Source organism: Thermobia domestica, unplaced genomic scaffold (assembly GCF_964235325.1).
Source record: "Thermobia domestica unplaced genomic scaffold, izTheDome1.hap1.1 HAP1_SCAFFOLD_800, whole genome shotgun sequence".
NCBI classification, from domain to species: domain Eukaryota; kingdom Metazoa; phylum Arthropoda; class Insecta; order Zygentoma; family Lepismatidae; genus Thermobia; species Thermobia domestica.
Window position 1 is genome coordinate 48,386 of NW_027656510.1, and position 25,272 is coordinate 73,657.

Sequence of the window (25,272 nt, forward strand, 5' to 3'; positions counted from 1 at the left end):
GAGAGCTTTTGTGAACGCGGCATTGAACCTCAGAGTTTCATAGGCCATAGAGTTAGTTAGTTTTATTTTTACTTTATAACAACCAACTACGTTACATTTATCGTTCGCTCTTATTAAATAGTTATATATAAACTTTATGGCCTATGGAACTCTGAGGTTCAATGCCGCGTTCACAAAAGCTCTCCACTGACTTCTATCCTTAGCCGATTGGATCCAGTTTATACTTTGTAATCCTATCTCTGCGAGATCCATCTTAATATTGTCCTCCCATCTGTGCCTAGGTCTTCCTAATGGTCGTTTTCCGATTGGTTTTCCAGTCAAGACTTTGAAAGCGTTTCTACTTTCTTCCATTCTAGCTACATGACCTGCCCACCGAAGCCTCCTAGACTTGTCGACCCTAACAATGTTGGGTAAACCGTATAAATTATGTAGTTCCTCGTTATGAAGTTTCCGCCATTCCCCATTCCCGTTCCTCTTGGATCCGAATATTCGTCTCAGGATCTTGTTCTAAAATACTTTCAGTCTATGTTCTTCCCTCAGAGTAAGCGACCATGTTTCGCAACTATACAGAACAACGTGCATGATTATCGTTTTATATATTTTAAGCTTCAAATTCCTCGACAGAATTAGCGACGACATGATATTTTGAACCGAATAGTAACACGAATTCCCTGCTTTTAGTCGACATTTAATTTCTTCGTGAATATGATTTTCTCATCTGTTAATATTGATCCTAGATATTTGAAAGTATCCACTTTATCAAAAGTATTATTCAATATTTTAACGCATCCATAATTTGCCGTATTACGGTGCCGACGCACTTCCATGTATTTAGTTTTCTCTGCATTTACTTCTAAACCCATGTCCCTGCAAGCGTTTAATAAGATATTTACATTTCTTTCTATTGTTCTCCTATCATCCATATGTCATAACCTGGTGAATACAGTTCAACTCTAGGCCCTGGTTGCTATCTTAGATTTTTCTTATAGCGTATTCCAGCTCAAAGTTAAATAATAATGGCGACAACGCATCTCCTTGTTTCAGGCCATTTTCGACGTGAAAGCTCGTGGACAAAAATTTTCCTACCCAGACTTTACTTTGGGATTCATTTAAACATATCTTAATCAGCTTTCTCGGTATTCCAAGTTCTGTAAGAACGTTGTACAATGTTTCTCTCCTAACCGAGTCGTAAGCTTTTCTAAAATCAGTAAATAGTTGAGGTACCGGGGTATTGTATTCCCCACTTTTTTTTCGAGTATTTGACGAATAGTAAATATTTGGTCGATAGTTGATCGATTTCGTCTAAATCCACACTGATAATCTCCAATAATTTCACCTGCGTATGGGGTCAATCTTGCTAATAGAATGTTTGAAAGGACTTTATAGGATGTTGACAGAAGAGAAATGCCTCGATATTTATTACAGTCAGGTTTGTCGCCTTTCTTGTGAATTGGAACAATGCTTGATTCTTTCCACTCTTCTGGCAATTCTTTCTTGTTCCAGAGAAGGAGAATGAGTTTGTGTATCTTGTTCCACAATTTTTCGCCTCCAGCTAAAATTAACTCAGCCGGAATTTCATCTACACCCGAGATTTGTATTTCTTTACTTTCTTTATAGCGGTTTCTACTTCTATTCGGTTGGGTTCTGGAATATACGGTTCTGCGGTGTGTATCTCCTTTTCTCCACGCACATTAGTTTTCTGCTGCGTGTTCAGCAAATCGTCAAAGAAATCTTTCCATCTATTTAAGATGCTATCCGTACCAGCGATAACTGTTCCGTCAGCTTTCTTTAATATAGGGTACAGCGGGGTAATTCGAATAGGCGGGGAATTTGAATAATGTTAAGCATTTTGCCAGCTGGAGTGGAAACGCGGCTTGCCATGTTAATGAACCTGTTGTGGATTTGTAGGTGGTGGTTTGTAGAAGTCGCTCTCAGAAATACAAACCATTCCTGCGGTTCTGAAGGTTTACCCGATTTTTTGCTTGCTGCAAGGTAAGTGCGAATATGTCTATTTTTAGGTCGTTATAATTTTCAACGTTGTTTCCTTAAGCTTTCCTTATTATTAACTGGATAAAATGAAACCGCTCTGGATTATAATCGTATCAGTAGCATGTGAGACATTGATATAGTATACGCTGGCGTCAACTTATGAGCAGTTGTCATACCATGTTGTGAATGGCATATTCGTCGACTGCGGGGCAATTTGGATTATTCAAAACGGGGCAATTTGAATACCAGTGAAATTAGAACTATAGGCCTACTATTTTATATTTGTTTGTTAAAAGCGAGAGCTTCTGGTAATAATAAGGAAATTGCGAATTCTTATTTTGAGTTACTGGGAAAATTAATGAACGAGTATGATCTCCATAAATCATCCAAACGTTATTTATAATATGGACGGAAGTAGACTTCCTCTAAATAACATACACCTAAAATTCTTACAAGAAAGTGTACAAAAGAGGTGATAAGTTTAACATCTGTTGAGAGTGGAGAAAATGTAACGGTGATAGCATGTTGCAATGCTACAGGGTCTTTTGTACCTCCTGTAGTAATATTCAAAGGCGCACGCCAAAATCCGGACTTTAAAACCCAAAATCTCACTCACAACTTTCGTCCTTAGATTTCTGCCAAAGTCATAACATCGAAATGCTTTACCTACCTCCACAAACAACACACGTATTACAACCAATCGATCGCTCTGATTTAGGACCCTTAAAGCCAATTACCACCAAGAGGCAACTATCTGGATTCACCAAAACTCGAGCTCAGTGATTAGTAAATCTCAGTTTTGCATTTTGTTCACTGAAGCCTGGAAGCGGACAGCTTCTGTTGGACTGGCAGTTAATGGGCTTTCATGTTCCGGTATATAGCCCTTTATTCCACAAGCTATTGAAGAATTTCGATTCGCCCCTTCGGAAACATATGGCCTTATTACACATTTTGAGAAGCAGTCTTCTCGGGAAGATCTTAACAACACACCTTTAGGTCATGGCTCTCAAAACTTTGTCCCAACGAAGGCTATAGATGAACCCATACAAGTGCTTCCCAGCCCAGAAAAAAGTTTGTGTGCAGAAGAGACGTCGTGTCGCAGGAAAATCATGCCACTCAACTTCTCAAACTATTCGGACAATGAGAATTTAAAAACTCCAAGGTAAGACGCAAGCGTCGGGTGCAACAAAATCCAAGGACACTGTTAGAAAGAAGAGTGCTAATACAGAACCTGCCAAGAAGAAACAAATGAAAGCTCGAAAGAAACTGATAACCTCTACCCCTTCCAGTGACGAAGATGTAGGCCTAAGTCTAAAGATGGCTGCAGGCAATGAAAGTCAAACACGGAATTGCTGTTTTCTCTTCTAAATTACTATTCAGAACATTCAGCTAGAAAGAGAGACTGGATTCGTTGCCAGGGTAAGACATGGTTCCACAAAGTCTTGTGTTGGTGCAGAAGGTCAGAAACAGTTTATCTGTTGTCGTTGTCGTTAAATACGAACGATGGAAGATGAATTAATCTACTACGGCTCTTTGCCTTAGACACTGTTCCTAACAATTGTTCTTTTAGTTTAGGCCTACATTCAAAAAGATAGCTACAAGTGATGCATATTTACAATTTATGTACTTCTTTTCATTGAAAACTAGCATATTTCAACTACCGTAGAAATTGCAATCTAACTATTGAATAGTTTATACATTATTTCTATAAGACTTGCTTATTTTGTTGGTTATTCATATTACCCCACTCGTTATTCAAACTGCCCCTCGCATTTACGTTCTTCGAAATTTCAGCGGGGAAATTGAATACCCAAATTTCACAATGATGTAACTGAGATACTATCTTAAGAAAAATTGTTAAGTAATAGTAAGGTTCAAAGTTTTTGTTCACAATTTTGTATTTAAATACCAATTACAGTTTCTTAGATATATGAGAAAATGTCTGAAATTATTCAAATTACCCCGCTGTACCCTATAAGCACGAGGTTGATAGCCTTTCTTAAATTCACTGATCCCCTTATACATGTCCCGAATATTTTTATTTTTACTATTATCTTTAAGTTCCTTAATTTTAGCTTTTAAAAAATCGCGTTTCTTTGTTCTAAAAGTTTTGGAAGTTTGCCTCCTAGCGGAGAAATTTTGTGTAGTCGTTTCATTCGGATTTTGTAGCCAGCGTAATTTTGCCTGTTTTCTCTTCTCTACTAGTTTAATGCATTCTAGTGGAGTGGATTAGAGGAAAAATTCATAAGAATCATGTATATTGTGATAAGAACATAAAATTTTGCACAGAGTCTACTAATATAGTAACAAATAAATTCTGACGTAGACCCCAAAAATCCGACTACAATTTCCTGGAATTCCAGGCGCTGCAACATCTGGAGCACTGGAGAACGATATGTTATCGCTGGAATAGCCATTATGTGAAAACGGCTTGACCTACAGAGCCAAAGTAAGACTCAAATGCAAGAGAAATAACAAGCCTTTAATTATTTTCTATATTGTCTTAATTGAACATCATCCAGGGCCGGACGAGGGGCCTAAAATTCATTAAAAAAACTATGGCGTTTGTTAATGGTTTTATCCATCTGGAAGCTTTGGTTTAACAGATATCGCAATAACACTCTTGTAAATCGTTTAACAAAACCTTAAGCTTTACGTCGATATCCTTTTAATGTATATGAGATCAATAGTCTCGGAGCTATGTGATGCGTTACACCACTGGTTTCCGTTCATGTTAGTATTGAATAAACGCCTGCAGCCATCACACTTTACTTTATCATTTTGTGGGCAAAAAATGAATGCAAAAGTGACCCACTCAGTGGTTGTATCTGACACCGAAGGAAGCATAACAAAGGCATGTAAGTGTTTCCTCCCAGTATACAGTTTCAAATGTTTAGGCAGCAGTGAGAAATTAAACGCGGCTACGTAGATGTTTGCAGGTAATTGCAGTGGCTGGTTACAGTGACTCCCAGCTGAAAATATGGTTGTAATGATAGCAACTTTGCGCCGTAACTGAAGAAATCTATTTATATTTGACAAACGAGTTGTCTTGAAAAATCAAATTATATTTTATCATCAAGAAAACCTTTTAATATTACATATGTGTGAAAGAAGCTTGAAGGTGGAACTTTAAATAACCAGCCGGTCTTTCTGCTGTTCATTGGGATGTATGCTGATATTCAGGTAATGTTGATAAAGTTTTTGTTTAACAGAAACAGAGTTGAGAGAAGATTTATATATCATAAGAATCTTCGTTGTTTAAGCTACCAGAATATATAAAAATTCCTACTCAACAACTGAATAACTTTCTCGTAATCTGTATGAGAAGGTGCGTTACCAGCGTGGTATACAAATGTCCCCTGGATGGCTCCACTGAAATCCAATGTGCCCGTTTCGACCATAAATCCTGATGAACTGCCTGAGCAAAGTAAGCTATTGTCAAGCAAGTGGCTGGAACACATCCAAGCAGTTGCAACAGAAAGTCCTGGAAACACGCCAAACATGACATGGACAGCTTTTTATATTTGTGAGTATCGTGGTAAGGTTCCATCTAAAAGTCAGTGTGTTTTACTTCCGTTACTTCCAGACTCCATAAATTCGCCTGCAATGATTTGGCATTGCTTTGATATAATCAAGAGAACTTTATCTTCATTGAATCCATCCCAAGTACCTGTCATTACATGTCATAAGCCTGTTTATGCAAAGGGAAAGCAAATACAATGGATGCTGCACAATTTGTATGGAGAAGACTTAATTATAGTTATGATGGGCTATTTGCATATCGAGATGGCGTCTCTGGAAATGTTGGGCACGTGGTTAACTGGAAGTGGATGGACGGATCTTTTGGTTGAGGCAGGCGTGACAACTTCTGGAAAGGCCGATCAATGTCTGCATGGTTCTCACGTTAAGCGAGCTAGATATGCTCACGAGGTAACATCAGCGGCATTGTACATTATACTAAGGAAAGCGTACGTAGAGTATGTGGCTTCTGGTTCTGACAAACATCTATCATTTGAAGAATGGATTGATATTCGACAAAGTGAATCGGTTCAGTTTAAATACTGGTACACAGTATCACAGTTGGAATTGCTGCTCTTAAACTTCGTACGCAGTGTGCGAATAGCAGATTTTGAACAGTATGTAAGCTCACTATCTCAAATGTGCCCTTGGATGTTCGCTCTTGACCATACTCACTACGCGAGATGGATGTCAGTGTTTGGTAAATCTTTACAGGAACTTAGGGTTAGACATCCTGCCATTTATGAGGAATTTATTCGTGGAGCTTTTGTAGGTTCCAAAACAAGTCGACCACATTCTTGTATGGGACATGATCAAATGCACGAACAGTGCAACAAGACGGTGAAGTTTGAAGGTGGTGCAATTGGAATTCTCGACAACTCAAGTGCGTTGCTAAAATGGATGGTGTCCGGACCTGTAATTGCCAACCTTGTATCGGGTTTTGAGGAAGAGTGGGGATTGATCTCTGATAATGATGATCTCAGAATACGCCACAAAGAGTCATCTGGTGCTAATATGCGATTTAAAAATGATGTCACAGAACTGGTACGTGTGTTCTCAGAGAATGGCAACAATCCTTTTATTCAAGAAGGTAATGAACATTTTGGTGTTGCGACTAATTCTATAATGCCCGAAGATTCAGCAAAGTCGGTATACATTGCTGAAACTCTTGGAAGAGATCAGTATAACAGTTTTAAACAGGAACGGTTGCAGCTGTGCAGTAAATCACTGTTTGAACCAATTAAACGAAATAACCTTGCTCTTTGTCGCAAGATAATGAAAAAAACTTAATCCTGAACACCGTAAGCTATCCATATTAAAAATGACTGTGCTCTCTTCAGTCGTCTCTTCATAGCATGTCAGAGTCGACACGGAGATCTATCCGACTTTTTTGCTCATGAAAATCTGGGATATCCTCCGTCAATTTCTGAAGATGGATTCATACGCAAAGGAACTAAATCAGATGTAGTTACATGTTTAGAAAAATACGGCGATACCCAATTTACCCCTACACCTGCTACATGTATGATATTGGACGGCTCTGCTATCATCCATATGTTGAAGCCGTCACCATCACAAATATTCCATGATTACTTGCAGATGAAAGTACATCCTTATATTTCATCCATCCTATCAGAGAAGAGCAGAGTAGATCTGGTGTTTGATCGTTACTTGCAAGATAGCTTAAAAACTGAAGAGAGACAGAAACGAGGGTCAGCATCACGAGATCGTGTTCTAAACTCTACTCCCATCCCGAAAAATTGGAATCTGTTTTTGCAGAATGAAGAGTACAAAAAAAGTCTTTTTCACTTAATTGCAGAATCAATGAACGAAGCTAAAATACCCAATGAGAAAACTTATTTGCACTAAAGGTATTGACATATGGGGTATCTTTGACGTAAATATACACGGTCCACTAGCACCGTGCACGCATGAAGAGGCCGATACGAGGTTGCTTCTGCATGCCAAACATGCTAGTAAAGCAGGCCATAAATCCACTATCATCAAAACGGTAAATTCACATGTAGTTGTCCTGGCTTTGCATGCTTTCCTCCACCTGTTGGTTGAGTATGGTGTTGGTAAGCATAAATGCTTTCTTCCTTTTCACCAGTACGCGGAGAAACTAGGGACAGAAATCTGTGACGGCATCCTGTTTTGGCACGCATTCACCGGATGCGATACTGTATCTGCCTTTGCAGGTCGGGGAAAGAAAACAGCTTGGGAAGCGTGGCGGACAAATCTAGAAATTACTGCTGCATTTGTAGAACTTTTACATGCGCCTTTAAAATTACACGATACTATATTCATGAAATTGCAAGGTTTCACTGTGTACCTATAGGATCGAACCAGCAACCTGCAAAATGTAAACGACTGTCGTCGAATGCTAGTAACTAAAAAATGTCGTCAGTTGGAAAGCGTACCTCCCACTGAGGCTGCACTTCAACATGTGAAAAGAGCCATTTTGCAAGGAGGATAGGGTACAGCGGGGTAATTCGAATAGGCGGGGAATTTGAATAATGTTAAGCCTTTTGCCAGCTGGAGTGGAAACGCGGCTCGACATGTTAGTGAATCTGCGGTGGATTTCTAGGTGGTGGTTTGTAGAAGTCGCTCTCAGAAATACAAACTATTCCTTCGGTTCTGAAGGCTTATACGATTTTTTGTTTGCTGCAAGGTAAGTACGAATGTGTGTATTTTTAGGTCGTTATAATTTTCAACGTTGTTTCCTTAAGCTTTCCTTCTTATTAACTGGATAAAATGAAACCGCTCTGGATTATAATAGTATCAGTAGCATGTGGGGCATTGATATACTGTATACTGGTGTCAACTAATCAGCAGTTTTCATACCACGTTCTGAATGGAGTATTCGTCGACTGCGGGGCAATTTGGATAATTCAAAACGGGGCAATTTGAATAGCAGTGAAATTAGACCAATCCATACAACAAGTGCTTCCCAGCCCAGAAAAAGTTTGTGTGCAGAAGAGACGTCGTGTCGCAGGAAAATCATGCTACTCAACTTCTGAAAATATTCGGGCAATGAGAGTGAAACACCTCCGAGGAAAGACGCAAGCATCAGGTGCAACAAAATCCAATGACACTACAAGAAAACAGAGTGCTAATACAGAACCTGCCAAGAAAAAAACAAATGAATGCTCGAAAGAAACTGATATCCTCTACCCCTTCCAGTGACAAAAATGTAGGCCTAAGTCTAAAGATGGCTGCAGGCAATGAAAGTCAAACAAGGAATTGTTGTTTTTGCCTTCTTAATTACTATTCAGAACGTTCTGCTAGAAAGGGAGACTGGATTCGTTGCCAGCGTTGTAAGACATAGTTCTACGAAGTCTGTGTCGGTGCAGAAGGTCGAAAACAATTTATCTGTTGTCGTTGTCGTTAAATACGAACGATGGAAGATGAATTAACCAATTACGGCTCTTTGCCTTAGACAGTGTTCTGAACATTTTTTTTTTTTAGTGTAGGCCTACATTCAAAAAGACAGCTATAGGTGACGCATATTTACAATTTATGTAGGCTTACTTCTTTTCATTCAAAACTAGCATATTTCAACTACCGTAGAAATTGCAATCTAACTATTAAATAGTTTACACATTATTTCTATAAGACTTGTTTATTTTGTTGGTTATTCATATTACCCCACTCGTTATTCAAATTGCCCCTCACTTTTACGTTTTTCCAAATTTCGGCGGGGAAATTGAATACCCAAATTTCACAATGATGTATCTCAGATACTATCTTAAGAAAAATTGTTAAGTTATAGTAAGGTTCAAAGGTTTTTTTTTTACAATTTTATATTTGAATACCAATTACAGTTTCCGAGATATATGAGAAAATGTCTGAAATTATTCAAATTACCCCGCTGTACCCTATATTTGGTCACAGTGGTCTGCGCTACAACCTAATTTGCCAGATCCTGAACAGTAGGGCTGGAAAAGAAGTGATTCAGGGTATACACCTTTATGGTCTGTGCTACCAGAACTTTCCAAGCACTGCCAAGAACTTGTTCGTTGCGGATGCAAATCTCTGTGCACTAATATGTGTAAATGTGCTGGCCTATTCCTTCAATGCACAGCCTTGTGTGCCTGTGATGGTATGTGTAAATGACTATAAACTGATGCAATTTCTACAGCACGAAACTGTAGTTTACTTAATTTAAATTTTGACTTTATTACTATTTTATGTAACTTTTCTTCATGAAGTGACCAAATAAAAAGCACAGAGAAAAAGTACGCAATAGTTTTTTTGTATTTTAATGAATTTTGGCCCCCTCGTGCGGCCCTGGATGATGTACAATTAAGACAATATAGAATTTAAATTAAAGGCTTGTTATTTCTCTTGCATTTGAGTCTTACTTTGGCTCTGTAGGTCAAGCCGTTTTCACGTAATGGGTATTCCAGCGATAACATACCGTTCTCCAGTGCTCAAGATATTCCAGCGCCTGGAATTCCAGGAAATTGTCGTCAGATTTTTGGGGTCTACGTCAAAATTTATTTGTTACTATGTTAGTAAGCTCTGTGCAAAATTTTATGTTCTTATCACAATATGCATGATTCTATCATACTACCTCACTATTCCTGGTCGAACCATGGTTTGTTCCTACGTATATCTGCGTGTCCCAATTTTGCTTTTGCTGGACTTTTAATGCTTATAAAGTATACTATATATATATATATGATCGTTCAACTGGCATCTACAAAGTGAACTTTGTGGTGGACAAACACCGTGTGCGTGGGTTTTCTCGGGGTTCTCCCGTTTCCTCCCACTTCCTTCATTCCACCATTTCATTCATTACTCATCATCACCGTCTCCTTTAGCCTAGCCGGCATAACGGTGGAACGTAAAACTCAAAAAATATTGAAACCAGATCTCATTTGACTACAGTTGGTTTAACACCTATTGTATTTTGGACTTACGCTTTTTCGAACTCTTTTGCATGACTAGGAGGAAACTATGCTAATTAGCTATTTATTTGAATTATTTTTTTCCACTTGACTGTCTGCAGATACGAAACAATAATGGAAGAACAACAGTTTCTAGATGATGAATCGGAGAGGACAAACTTCGATCTACCATTTTCCCGGCAGTTGCCTACCTTTAGAACACCAAGAAACTACGGTCAAGCACAATCACTGAATCTTTGATTCAATATAGCCTATATCTAACATACATAGGACAAACATACATCGGTAGATTTTATACAATAGCGGAACACTAGCAGACATTTTGTAGATACACTTGTAGTAAAATAATGGTAGTCCATTATTGTTAATTTAATTTCAGGGCGCTAAAAGCAATTTTAAGTGTAGGGGAAAGAATTGCTAATAAAGTTTCTCCAATTTCAAACATCCCTTTCTGCGAAAATAAGCAGAATGTAAAATCCCATTTTGTCTAAATGATTCATTAGATAAAAATGTGTTGTAAAGTACTGAAAGGTTTTTAAAAAGATAGAAAAGACACTATACAGAAATTTTTGTCAAAGAGTGTGCGGAAGAAGATATTTGAAGGTGCTTGAAGGCAAGGCAGTCCCCTAACATACATAAAATTACTCCAGTTATGAAGAAGTGGTTACGTTATATCAAGACTAGACGATTTAGTAATTAAGAAATGTAAAAAATAATAATAATAATAATAATAATTTATCAAAATAAAATATAATAGGAAGTAAGTTATTGGAAATGCTTATTTCGGATAATCCCTTGTTTTTAATATATTTCTCAAATAAATAAAACAAATATGTATCTTTTTTAGTTAGCGGTCAGTGATGAAACTATCATTTATGCAGAGACAAAAGATCGCAAGATGTAAGTTGAACTTTGGCAGAAGCTTGAAAGAGAATGCATTGTACAACACAAAATGTCCTACTAAAGTGAAGATTTGGAGTGCTATTTTGGTGTACGGAAGGGAAAATCCATGTTGTAGAAGAGAGAAGAGTGACAAATATAAGGAAGTAATGTGACACTGTGTAGAGCAGTGGTTTTCAAATTTGTTGTTACTGCGACCCACATTAAATAATAAAAAGTATGTCGTGGCCCACCTACGTTATTCAAATACACATTAACGTATTCTACGCATGGTGGTGTATTTTAAAGCAAATAAATTTTTGTAAACCATATTCGTAATTTCAATTCATTCAATAATAGTCTGTATGAGTGGTTAACATGAAAATTTGGGGATATTGTGAACATCCGGAGCGACAACGAATGTTACAAAATAGAACTCGATGCTTAAATTTTAATAAATCAAAATTTACTTGGCTTCTTTTATGTCTATCGTAAATATCTCACTTTCAAACTAAATTGTAATCTAAATTGTAAATTTACGAACATAGTGGCCAGTGTGCGCATTGGATAGTTTACATTGGGGGGGATAAAAAAAAAGGTCAACAGGACGTAAAGTCTGAAGGTACAATAATTCAAAATGAGACAATAATGCCTTACCCCTCCCTCCCACACATAATTATGACATCTGTAATAAATAAGAGATTTATTAATTCAATAAAACTACCGACAATAACTATGTATATATTGTCTGACATGTGCACACCACACTTCACCTACAAAAAAAAAAAAAAAAAAAAAGTATTGGTCCTTCTAACAGTTTTTGGTGATCCACATTTTATTTCACTTCCAATAATGTATTTTTTTGTCACAATAAATGTATCCCTTAGCGCAAAAAAAATTGTAGTTTAATTGCCAAATATCAATGTAGAATCATTTACCCTTCATTTTGTAAGTTGATATACATTTTTGTTAGGTTAAATTACAAAATATGCTTTTTTTGTTAAGATACAAATTTACAGTAAATTTATAAGAAAATATATTTTCATTGATAAAAATGAAATTTTACATTTCATATTAGTAATTTTACTTTATAGGTGTAAATTAATTTAAGTAGAGGCTTGGCAAACAGGTTGCCACCGATTTTTGTAAATTTACCTATGAATTTTTTTTTTTTTTTTTTTTTTTTTTTACAGTGTAGCAATTATTTCCGAAGTTTGAAATTCCAGTTTTCAGAATGTATTGCAGCTAAACTCGTTTTAACAGTATATTAACAATTATTTTACAAAAAAGTTACATCACACAATGATTATCATAATTTACTATGCTTTTTCGTGGCTTATTTTAAAAACTTTAAATTTGGATTACATATAATATTTAAGCACCAAAATATTCGTCCATTTTAAAAAGACTTTTGATAAACATCAACATGGAATAACAAAAAAAAAGCGTTATTATGAAAAATGAAAATTATACACTGGAAAATGAAATATAAAAAAAATAAAACACGATGATAATCGATACAAATGTAGAGGATGAATATGACATGTCCGACCTTCGCTTTGTTTACTTCTTAGCAAACCGCATATAAATCCATATGTGACTGTTACATTCAAATTCACGAACGACGACGAACTGAAGAGTACGAGGATACGGTTGCAAGTAACAGCTGTAGCCATAATAATATAGTTCAACTAAACAACGGTGAAAATAGTGGGTAAATTAGAAATAAAATAATAAAATAAACTGAATAGTTTACATTGCTCATTTTGAAATACAGCTTCAAAATACAAATACATTTAACTCACAAGAAGTGACAAAACTGAGTGAAATTTGGCGTTATACTAAGCATAGTTTGGAGGGGAAAGCTAGCATCCCTGGTGGGGATACTTTAGGTGATTTCTTTGGGGGGAACAAAATGTGATTGAGGGCAAGATCCCCCTCATCCCCCCGGTAATTCGCACGCTGATAGTGGCCCTGTTGGTTCAAGAATATCAGTCGGTGACGATCGAGCAAGTGTAATGTAAATTTCTTTCTCAATAACTGTATCATATGAAATTGTAAGCATATGCAAAAAGTGTTACTGTTAAAATGTTTTCATAGAAAAGTAACACAGAGATAACACTACTCCCAACGTAATGCTCTATCCCATGAGTAACTATTTACTCTTCACCTCATTAACAGACACTTTAATTTTCGTTGTCTGAATAGTACTTCACAACATATGAGGAGCTTGTTTCCAAAAGGTACTATATTCATTTTTTTTATCCAGAATTTGAAATTTTCTTGGGAACAGAAAGCTTAGTAGTACTTCTGTATAAATATGATGGTAATTTGTGTCAGAATGTTTTGAAACCGTGTTAAAAACTAACTTTAGGAACATATTTGTTGTTCCTAAAGTATACATATAGTACATATTTGTATGTACTATATCCAGCAATTATTTATTTCAAAAAATATTATATAACCTTTCTTCATTCCATAATGTACTGTATCCAGTATTGTCTTAATACGTACCGGTATGTCTTCCCCTTCATGACAAAATGTAGTATATCCAACTAAAACAGCCAACCAGTTCTTTTAGGCTCCTTTTTAAGTATTCTGAGTGGAAAATATGACATTTTTCATTTGTAAATTTTACATTTTTTAAAAATTAATGCTTTCATTTGACAACATCGCGTTTGACAATGTTGCTACAACACTGCAGTAAACATTATTGTTGAGATCATTGTTGGCGTCAGTCTTATTGCTAGCAGTTCTCGTTTTTAACTAGTATTGCGCGTTAGTTGCCGTCAAACTCAAACATTACACTTTTCGAGTTGTTTCTGTAATACGTTTGAAGCTAGTTTAATAAATACCACAATGTTATAGAGTGAAGAAGAAGAATATAGTGATCAAGACGCATGGGACTATTGTGCTGAAATACCACCAGAACATTCACAGAAACGACACAAATAGATTGTGAACTCATATGAATATATCTCATGTAATAAAGAATAATGTCAGAGTGTATGGTTTTGGTGTACTATTTAGTAAGTACGTATTTTAAAAATATAATCTTGTATTACTGTCTTCTATAATTTTAGTTTCAAAACATACTATACCCATTCTATTTAATACAAAAATATACTATATCCACATATAAATCCAAAAGGTTCTATATCCGTAATTTCTAAAATTTTAAATACTTTATTAAAAATTACTAAGTGCATGTATGTACCGAACTATGTATCAGTAAAACATTGTATAAACTATTGTACCTAAATAAAATTGAATCACCATTCTACAACAAAATTTAATGATCATATTTTTTTTCTATTTCCTGAAAAAATCCCAAAGTTGATATAGTACATTTTGGAAACAAGCTCCTCATATGATTCTGCATCAAAATAAAACTTTCACAATTAAAAGGAAAAGCTCGCGACCCATTAAAAAACGGTCCGCGACCCCACCAATGGGTCGCGACCCACACTTTGAGAAACACTGGTGTAGAGACAATAATGAATGTGTGGTTTCCATCTGGTGATGAAATATACGCAAGAAGGCGCACCTTGTCATCGATCACAAACTGTCACTGAGAAACTTATTTCAAGGGACATTTCTGTGTTCTACAAGAGGGCAATAGCCCAGAGATGAACACTACCGACCGGGAAATAGTACAAACATGAACCATATGGAAAAGTTGTGAAATGTTCTATTATCAAAATTAGAAGTAAATGGCCTATAACAAACAAACAAAAAAAAAAAAAACTGAAAGAAAACATCCTTTAAAAAAGGAAAAAAGACGTTGAATTTTCTAATTTATGCAACATATTGATTTGAAAGCATGCCAAAAAGATTTGCAGCCTTAATTGTAGGTAAGGGATGGGTTATACCAAGTAACGTACAATATAGTATCAATATCAATCAATAGTAATATGCACTTTAGAGAAATAAAAGCTTGTTTTTAAAAATATACTTCAATTATTCAGTTTCTAATAATTTGTTCATATTTGTATATTCCTTTCAGTCAAATATTCATTTCCTTAAAAATAAGTAATATTGTAGCATTGTCTCTCATTATGCAGTGAAAATCAGTTTGTAGTAAATATCATATAAAATATATATTTTTTAAATATTGTTACTAACCTCCTCCATTGAAATAAACAACCCGAGGCAGTCGCATGATGTTTCCGATTCCCGCGGCCAGAGAAAGTGCAGCAAGTGTCGCTTCCAATCCATTGATCCAACCAGCTTCCAACTGAAACAAAGGAATTTATTTTTATAATTACTATAAGTTAACTTACAAGTTGTAGCAGACATTTTCTATAGGTGCTTGATATGGCATATAGAATAGTAATCTTTCATGTAGGGTCTACATTTTAATTAATTAGCTATGTAGTCATTCATTCTACTTATTCATAAGCAATGCGAAAGAGGATGCTAAACTACCAATTAACCAAATTTCCTAACAATAATACGCTGAGATCGATTTCCGTGATATAGAGATCATTGGCGTAACTAGGATATTTTGCTTTTGCTATGGGGGTCAGGCAGCTTAATTCTGAGTATGATCAGTTTTAGTCTGCGGTCCAACCATACTTTAGGAAGGAACATTTTTAGGGGGAGGGGACCTGGCCATACCTCGCTCCCTCTAGTTACGAATATGGTAAAGATAAATCTAATATATTTAAGAATTGTACGTCTCCTTAGCCCTTCTCACTGGCCTAATGAATAATGCGTGTGCCTTAGGTTACATGTTCGATTCCCGTTGGGAAAGAATCGAACGCATTATGGTATTTCAAAATCCACTTTAAACCGTAGTTTTCGTCCTATATAGTCTCGCTGCTGATACAGGATACAAATACATAAATTTAAGTCCCATTGGTTGGAGTTTAGCTTCCCTTTTCATCACTGAGGCTTGAGATATGGATCTACAGTTCAAGGAGTATTCCGAACCATTGTAATGTGTTCGAATTTCAGGTTCTCACACTGGAATCGAACCCGGAATCCGGTACACCATTTTACCTCTCGTACATTATGATATTTATCTCCTGAATACAGGAATAACTTTTTTTTTTGTATTTATTTTTAGTTCAATGTTCCCGCTTCAATGGCAATCTATTTCTGGCGTGGCGCAAACACATTGGTTAGTTTGGTAGATTTGCAGTTTGGTGTCCCTTTCAACACTGATACGTAGACCTACAGCTGAGCGTGAGCTCCTACTGAGAATATAAGCCGAGTCTCCTACATTGAAGTTGTGTATGCTAATCATATAGCCACGAGGGAGCTCCAGTGCGCACCGAGAGCACTAAGCATTCGATCATTGAGAAGTGAAACAAAAAGTGGAGTAAATATTGAGCAAAACACTTAAATTCAATAAACAATTCAGGAAATTATTCCTTACTATGTTCGGGGTAGGGAATTTGGAATTTCCATGTACAAATATCTCATTCTAATATTAAAATAATTGCATATTTTATACCGTTTAACTAACATTATTAGGGTCACCAACTATAGGAGTCTCAGATGGCTAGGTCATGTAGCCAAAATGGAAGAAAGTAAGGACGCTTTTAAAATTTTGACTGGAAACAATCGGAAAAAAGACATTTAAGTAGACCTAGGCGCAGGTATGAGAACAATATTAAGATGAATATCACAGAAATAGGGATGCAAGAAAACTGGATCCAGTTGGACAGAAGTTAATGGAGAGTGTGGTATTAAAGCTTCGGGTTGGATAGGAGAGCAAGTAAGTTAGTGCTGCCATGTGCGGTAGAAATTGGAGATTTTCATGTTTCATGAAAGTGTCATGCGCATGTGTGACAGAAACATTCAATGTACTTATATTGTTTCGGTAAAAATAAAAATTAATTTTAAGATAAATGAACATGTTCTGATGTATATTTATTTGACCTAATAGTTGTTTTAAATACAGACTTACTTGGTTGCATAGTGAAATACTAGAATTATGATGCGTGAATCACAAATAGATTTAATGACATCTTACAATTGCAAATGTGGTACACAAATCTTAAACATGCAGTATTTGAATTTTGAGATTAAATTAAGAGACTTGCACTGTCCATTGAATTGCACAAGACCTCCACTTTCTCAAAACTTCTTGTTTTAAGTTTGAACATAATAATATCAACCAAAGATACAACTTACAGAGTTAAGGTTGTCAATTCCTGGTTACTGAATGTCATCTTGCTCGTCCCAAGTCAGAAGGTCCTACTGACGTACTACAGACTTGCCAGATAATAGAGGACCGAAGAAGACCCTTTGTTCATGTCGACAACAACAATTTATATACACCTCGGTTTCTGATTTTCACCTATTTATTTACTATTTTCATATACTATGTTGATACTTTCACTCTTGTTTATATTTTGTTTTTCCAGCTTGGCTGTTTTCTTTTGAAAAATATGCATTTGCAACAAAAATATAAAATTGAATATACATAAGGTTAATTTATGTCACAATATTGTATATCAGTGTTCTAAGGTGTTAATAGTCCAATAGTGTTTAAACTGTACAAGAAACTCTGCATATCATTATTAATATTGGTGTAATACTACCTCCGAACACAGTATGACAGAGTTCTAACGCTCATTTAAAAATATTTGAAGCGACTATTAGCAAAGCTTCTACCATTCGACTCTATTGTCATTTGTGTGTCTGTACGTCTATCCGTCCATCTGTTCCATGATAAATCCAGTGGTGCTATTCAGCCGGTTCGCACCGGTTTGCTAGAACCGTTTGTTAAAATATTTCGAGTTCGCAGAACCGTTTGTTATACCGAGAAGTAACAGTAAATTTTACAGAGTTATACTCAGGAACAGTAAATTTTAGTTTAACTATCATTGTTTTTAGAAATTCTTACAGTTACATGGTTAAACATATGATCTCTCAGAACAAGGTATAAGCTTTTATTTCTTAAATCTCGAATGCTCAGATATCAAGAATGAGAACTGGGGCTACATGAGTGTAGTGGTGAGTTTTTTTTTTTTTAAATATATTTAAAACGGGTACATACCATTATCAATAATTGTTGATCTATTTCTGGATTAAGGTCTTTCCAATACTTTTTGACAACCATCTATCTTGGATAATTCGTTTGCAATGTATTTGTACTCTTCCTAATTTTGTCACACCACCTTGTAATATTAGGATGCTGTGTAGGTTGCTACTTGTCACTTGTGGTATCCAGTAAAAACTTTGCTTTTGTCTATCTTGTATGATTTGCTTCCTAAGAAAGTTACATCTATCTATCTATCTATATCCATCTACTATCTCTCTATGTATACATTTTATATATATATATATATATATATATATATATATATATATATATATATATATATATATATATATATATGATATGGAACCGCTTGTTAGAAAATTAGAATAATATCACTGTAAATCTCGCAAAATTTGGTATGTGCCTTTCTTCAACATGCAGAAATAACACTACTGCTTCAGATTGTAATCCGTCAAGTATAAGGGGCGTGAAAGGTGTAAAATCATCTCATGTAAGTTTTCACATACACAGACAATACAATTTCCAACATAAACAACATTAAAATTATTCGATCACCACAGCTTGGGATAAAAATATGTCAAGAATGAAAGGGCGAATTTATCCTTTGCTCTTAATTTCAAAAATGTGATTCACGATAATTTTCGTTAAAAATGTTCAATTTTGACGTAGTATATTGTACATTTTCTTTAAGACTTCCCAATATCCTCTCTGCAGGGAGTTAAAATCAGTATATATGAAACTACTTGGTTTAGTCTCCTGTCTCTCTCCCAATTTCTGTTCGAGTCCCACGATAAATTCTCTAAAATTCATTCGGTTTTAATACAATATATGATATACTTTTTCTTTGACCGTTCCAGTAATCCTCAGTGCATGGGATTAATATCAATCAAGGGTGGAGGGTGAATTCTGTTTCCTTATGTGTTATGGATTACCTCTTGTCTCCCAATTTAAAAAATATGTTCCACGATAATTTCCGTTATAACTGTTCGATTTTCGTGCAATATGTCAAATATTTTCTTTAAGGCTTCTCAGTCTTTCACTCTGAATGGAGCAGAATTTAGTACAGAATGAAGTAATGGTATAAACTCTCCTAACATTTTTTTTCTTTCTTTAAAGTTCCACGGATACAAAACTTATATATAATTTTTCCGTAATCCCCAGTGCTTGGGATTAAAATCAGTCAAGAATTAGAGCTGAATTTAGCCTCATAATATGTATGGAGTTCAGTTGAGTTTGGGTTTAACGTCCCGTTCACTAGCGAGGCTATATGAGACGTGGACCTACTGATTAAGATGGAATCCGAACCACATGCGCTCCCGCCGGGAATCGAACCAGGGTCTCCCACGCCTAATATGTATGGATTACTCCCCCTCTCATTAAGAAAATATGTATAATCCAAGATACCTTTCGCAAAGTATCATTTTTCATAGAATATGTCGTATACTTTTTGAGGCTTTTCACTATCATTTCACCTATTTGGACTTAAAATCAATCAAGGGCGAGAGAGTGGACTCCAGATTTAAATATATATTCTATGATCACTTTCCTAAATATTATTCGATTTTAACACATTACTAGCTGAACCTGCGCTCTCTACACAGTGCATCATTCACATATGAGCATGAATCTCCTTGTTATTCCTCATATCTCTACATGTCCCTTTACAGATACAAGTGAAAGACGTCTTGATGAAAATTGACAAGAGATACCATAAAGGGGAGATTCTTTCGATTACTTTTTCAATATCTAGCAACGTTTGCAAGATTGGAGCCTGCTTCCGGTTGGAGTTTTTAATTCAAGTATGATCAATGTTTTCTTTCTTCTTGCATGCAGTATGTAATAAGCAAATACATTACATATACAATTAATTATAATGCCAGTTATATATGGTGTTCATTGGGTAAAACACTCCAAAAATAAAGATTTATCTTAGACTCGAGAAATGGTTATCCTTCCTTTTTCATTATTATTTGGCCATGAAACAAACGCCTGAGACATATACAACCCCAATATACAACAATGTGGTGTTGGAATGTATAACGCATAGGATATGATGCTTTTGGTTGTTTTTTTTTAAAAATTTCAACGCTTCCAGTGTACTCTAAAAATGAAATAAAGAAATAATGGCCATGTTTTTTAAATATTCAATTAGAACTGGACAATCTACGTAAAATTTCCAATCGGTCAGTGAAAACGTCATCTTTCTAGAGCCTGTAATTTCCGAGATCTCATTGTCGAAAGGATTGACCACAAACATATAAATGTCCTCAACATATAGTTTAAAAGAACTCGGAAGATGGAATCTAATACATTACATATGGTATTTATTTAACGCAATCTTTACAGAATATATTTTCCCTATCAGTCGATATCACTTGATAAAGTTTTTTCCCTAATAATCCACTAATTTGGAAAACTTTTCTTTTGGCATCAGCATTTCAAGTATGATACACATACAACAGAACTATTTTGTCAACTGGTTTCTTTCATTGAAAATATGTACAGCTCACAGATGACGAGAAGAACCCTAAAACAGGGGTAGCAGAGAAAGGTCAACGACACGGTCAAGTCCATTTTCGGTTTTTGAGGTTTGGCCTATTCTTAGATGTCATCTGCTACTCCGGGTAGTTATCTGCGTGCTATTCCGTGGTGTCATTTGAAACTCGCGCGCGAAAAGTGGGCGAGCCCATACCTACGTCACACTATTCTACTAGGGTTCTTCTCGTCATCTGTGAGCTGTAACTACTGTTGAGATGAACCATGTCTGCAAACAAACAGGTAACAAATCTTGATTGGACTCAACATATAATTCATGCACCCTTTCCCCTCTCCAAAACCCCGGAAATTCAACGAAGATATTTTAATTCCGTAATAATGAACTAATTTAACGTTCTAATCCAGGTCTTCGGCTAACGCTGTACTCAAAGTTTTTTTTCTGTAGGAACTAGATTTAGTGAAATGAAATGTTAAGAATGGGCAAAATGTTAATTCTATGATTTACGCATTTATATGCAGTGATGATAGAAATATCCACGGGCAAAATGATAATTCTATGACTTACGCATTTATATGCAGTGATGGTAGAAATACGCACTAACATCTCAAATATGCATTATATGCACTTATAAAACCTGGTTATTTCATCTACAAATCAGGTACAACGAATATATTAAGACAGCGTAGCGATAACACATTAGGGAAAAATATGCAAAAATTCGAAGTTTCATAATTACTTTCATTAATCATCAATCATATTTAGTTCTAAGCGCATAATCAAGGGATGTTAAATACTAACTTCCTTTCTTTCACAATTCATTTTCGATATTTAGTTACTTCATTTGTATTATTATTATTATTATTATTATTATTATTATTATTATTATTTATATTTTAAATAATGATTTTTTTGTAAAAAAAAATAAAGGAAAGGGAGTGCATCATTAAATGTCTAATGAGTTTATTCTTACAAACAAGAAAGTGCAAGTAGTCAAGCAGAAATTAAATAGTTTGTTCCCTTAAAACTTTTTATCTAAATCATAATTAAAAACTAATAATTCTGTCGATAAATGAAAATTAATAAATGGAAAACTGATAATTGTTTTTAATTATTAAATATATTAAAACTTATTCTTTCCTCAGGAAATATCACAATTCAATTTCGAAAACATTGTTTTGGATGGCAAAAGAAAATGGCGTGTGGAGTACAATCTGATATTTCGAAGACATTATTTTCATGATGATCGATTTCGATGCATGCAATTCTGCGGTTTATACAAAAACCTAATGTTTATGTTTGCGTGTAGAAAGTACTCGTTAGTAAGTATATTTTCATTTTCCGTCTCCTGATTCAATCTGTTACGTTAGGCTCTGCTAGTTCTCGTTCCAATTATCATTCGCAAGAAATTACAAAGTGATATATTAGTTAAATATAAAGAACGAGTTAGCATCTTCATTCAGTGTTCATTGAATGCTGATGAGGTATCGTATATTGAATAAATCTGCACCATCTTTTACTTATTAAATATTTAATTGTTTCATAATCCATGATCACAGGTCCATGGTCACATCAGTTATGAACACAAAAAACATCAGTAAAAAATCAATTTATTAAAAAAAAAACTACCCTCAGTTCCTGTGAAATATAACACGGTGGCTGAAGTCAATATCACAGTGATCGAAAGAAATGACTCCCGGTGTGACTCAGAATCTTGGTTTTCAAGAAGATGTCCAAATGGCGAAATATATGGTCAGAAGAGGTTGGGCAACACTCAAGGTATGGGATGACTTATTTCACGCTGTCGATTTTTTTTTGCAGGCTTCTAATAGACATATAGACAAACATAGTCTTGATTCAGACAACCACTGGCTTATTTGCCCATAATTTCGGGTGACGTATCCATCTTACGGCACTATACTTCAGTTGTTTACTCTAAGAAATAGACATTTTCCATTTCAAAATAAGTTTCTTTAATCACTGCATGCGTAACTTCAGAAGATACTGCAAGAGAGGTGACTGATAGCTTGTAGTTAGCTTTCTGTGTTTCCTTCCAGCTAAGCTATATAAACGAGCTGAGTGTTACTTTTGTATCCTTTTCTCTCTGCTCCTGGCTGTGGTTACAGAAATAATGTTTGTTTTCCACGTGTTGTATTGGATTTGTCATATTGAATTATCAAAGAACCAGCTTCTTCAAGTGGTTATGAAGTATGTTAACATGAGAAAATGTACCTAGTTAACGAATGATATGAAGTAATAAAGCTGCTCTTTTCTTGTATGATTGAAGAGGTGGATATATTCGAGCTTCGCATTTTGATACCTCGTTCAAAATTTTGATTTGCTTTCCCCAAAATTGCCTCTCTTCCTTATTCACAGAAGGCGAATAATGATATTGATCAAAGTTGGTTAATTGACCATTAGTTAATCAACAGGAATGTATAATGTTTCCTTTTCACTATGTCGGGGGGAAGGGGACAGTGGCTCATTAGGAGGGCGCTTACCTCGGTTGCGTGGAGTCCCTTGTTCGATCACCGGCAAAGACCCTGATAGACAAATCGTGACCTGGGTTTTCTTGTGGTACTCCTGTTTCCTTCCACATTCTCATTACACTAATTCTTCCATCATTCACGTGCCTTAATCATCCGTCCTCCTTAGCCTTAAAGGTATATTCATGGGAGGTTAAACTGAAATATTTTGGGAGATAAATGACTATTTTGGCTATCACGTTAATTTAGCATAACTATTCACATAATTTCTTCTTTCTTTATTGTAATATTGTGTCAAAATTTTCAAAGTAAGAAATTTGTAAATAGTGTTTTAAATGTTCCCTCCCTCTAATTTTAGCGATCTCAATAAATGTTACGTATATTTATAATGAAGTTTTAGTTTATTCAACATTTCTAAGTGATAATTTTAATCCACAAAATCTGCTATATCTTCAGAACAGTTATTGCTAACACTATTAAACATTTTAGTGAAACATCTTCGTCGTTGAACGTTAATGTAATTGCTATGTAAACAATCTTTGATCCTCGATTTTTTTCATGATTTTCTCTTCAGAGTGCAGTAATTAAAAGTTTTATCATGTTATAATGTAAAAGCAAAGATGGAACATACTATCATCTCTCAATTAACCCTATTTTAAAAAAATAAAAAATACAGGCAAAAAAGCGAGGAAAACTTTTCTTTAAAAAAATGATTTTTTTCGTTCTTTTGCATATTTACCTACCAGTAATCAACATATTTTCTCTGTGTAAGACTGGTTTTGACATTTGTTTCGGTGGTTTCCCTTGATTGAGCCAATGTACCTGCCGTTAGATTTCTGTTGTAATACTAATTTTTCATCCACTATAAGGATTCGATGCAGAAGGGCAAGCTAACCTCAGTTATGGAAGAAAATGCATGTTATTAGATTCCGTACTTGTTGCTATTTTGTATGAAGAGAGGCACCAATTTTTTAAAACCTTGCCCTACTAAGAAACTGTCGCTAGTGATACAAGTTGGGCACTACGGTCACGCATTGCGGACTTGATTTCTCTTTATTTTTTTCTCCTCTCACTGCACCATGTCACATAACTGGACGATCGGTTACTTACGTACAGAGACTCTTTTAATATTCGGCCACCACATTGTATTGGCATTTTATCTTATTTTATGAACTACAGTAAATTAGGGTGATAATATTTTTATGCTATGTGAATCCCCTGTATTTTCTGCATTTTTTTACAAAAAACATAAAATTTTAACCCAAACGTACAAAAATCAGAACATTTCTTCTCAAAGACAAAAATTATAATCACTTTAATATTCGACCACCACATAATTTGGAAACTTTCTTGTTGCCTTTTTCGAGGTAAAAAGCAGATTTTAATACCTAGTTGAATACCCTTTATTGCGTATTACCTTCTTCAAGTGATTGTGCTTATTTCCAGATATTTTTACTATATATTCAGGTGCAATATTGGCCCATTCTTCTGTCAACCTTCTCTTCAGTTTCTCCTCTAATGTTACCGGCACTTGCCGGACTGTACCGTCGAGTTCATCCCACAAATTTTCAATGGGATTGAGATCTGGACTTTGTGGTGGGGTTTCGATAACTTTGGGACAGTTGTACGGAAGCCTCTCACGCGCAACATACACCTTGTTCTGGGTCTTTGTCTTGATAAAATTTAAGTGTCTTTAGGATTCCAAGTTCGTCGGCACTCTTGTGAAGTAAAGTCTCTTTTAGAATGCTCCTTTGTCATTGTATCCTTTATAAACCTAAGTTCGCCCACATTGCCAGCAGATATGCACCCCAAACAATTATGTTATCACCACCATGTTTCACTTTTGCTTGAAAATTCACTTTCCTTCGTTATTCATTTGCCTTTTACCACACTAGAACCTTGTCACCTGACTTTAAAATGAATTTGCTTTCGACAGCAAAAATAACGTCTTTCCACCATTCTGGTTCCTTTTGC

The 25,272-nt window shown here is 35.3% G+C and overlaps 1 protein-coding gene across 1 annotated transcript in view; it reads right to left on the reverse strand.

Annotated features, from left to right (window-relative positions):
* LOC145677346 (sodium-dependent nutrient amino acid transporter 1-like) overlaps positions 1-24,970 on the reverse strand; it is a gene marked incomplete at both ends in the record, with an annotated part of 71,490 nt that extends 46,520 nt beyond the window's left edge. Inside the window, 2 exons of the mRNA XM_081747872.1 lie at positions 15,426-15,537; positions 24,716-24,970. Coding sequence (XP_081603998.1) covers positions 15,426-15,537; positions 24,716-24,970 — 367 coding nt within the window. The remainder of the gene's footprint in view (positions 1-15,425; positions 15,538-24,715) is intronic.
* Between the last annotated feature and the right edge of the window lie 302 nt (positions 24,971-25,272).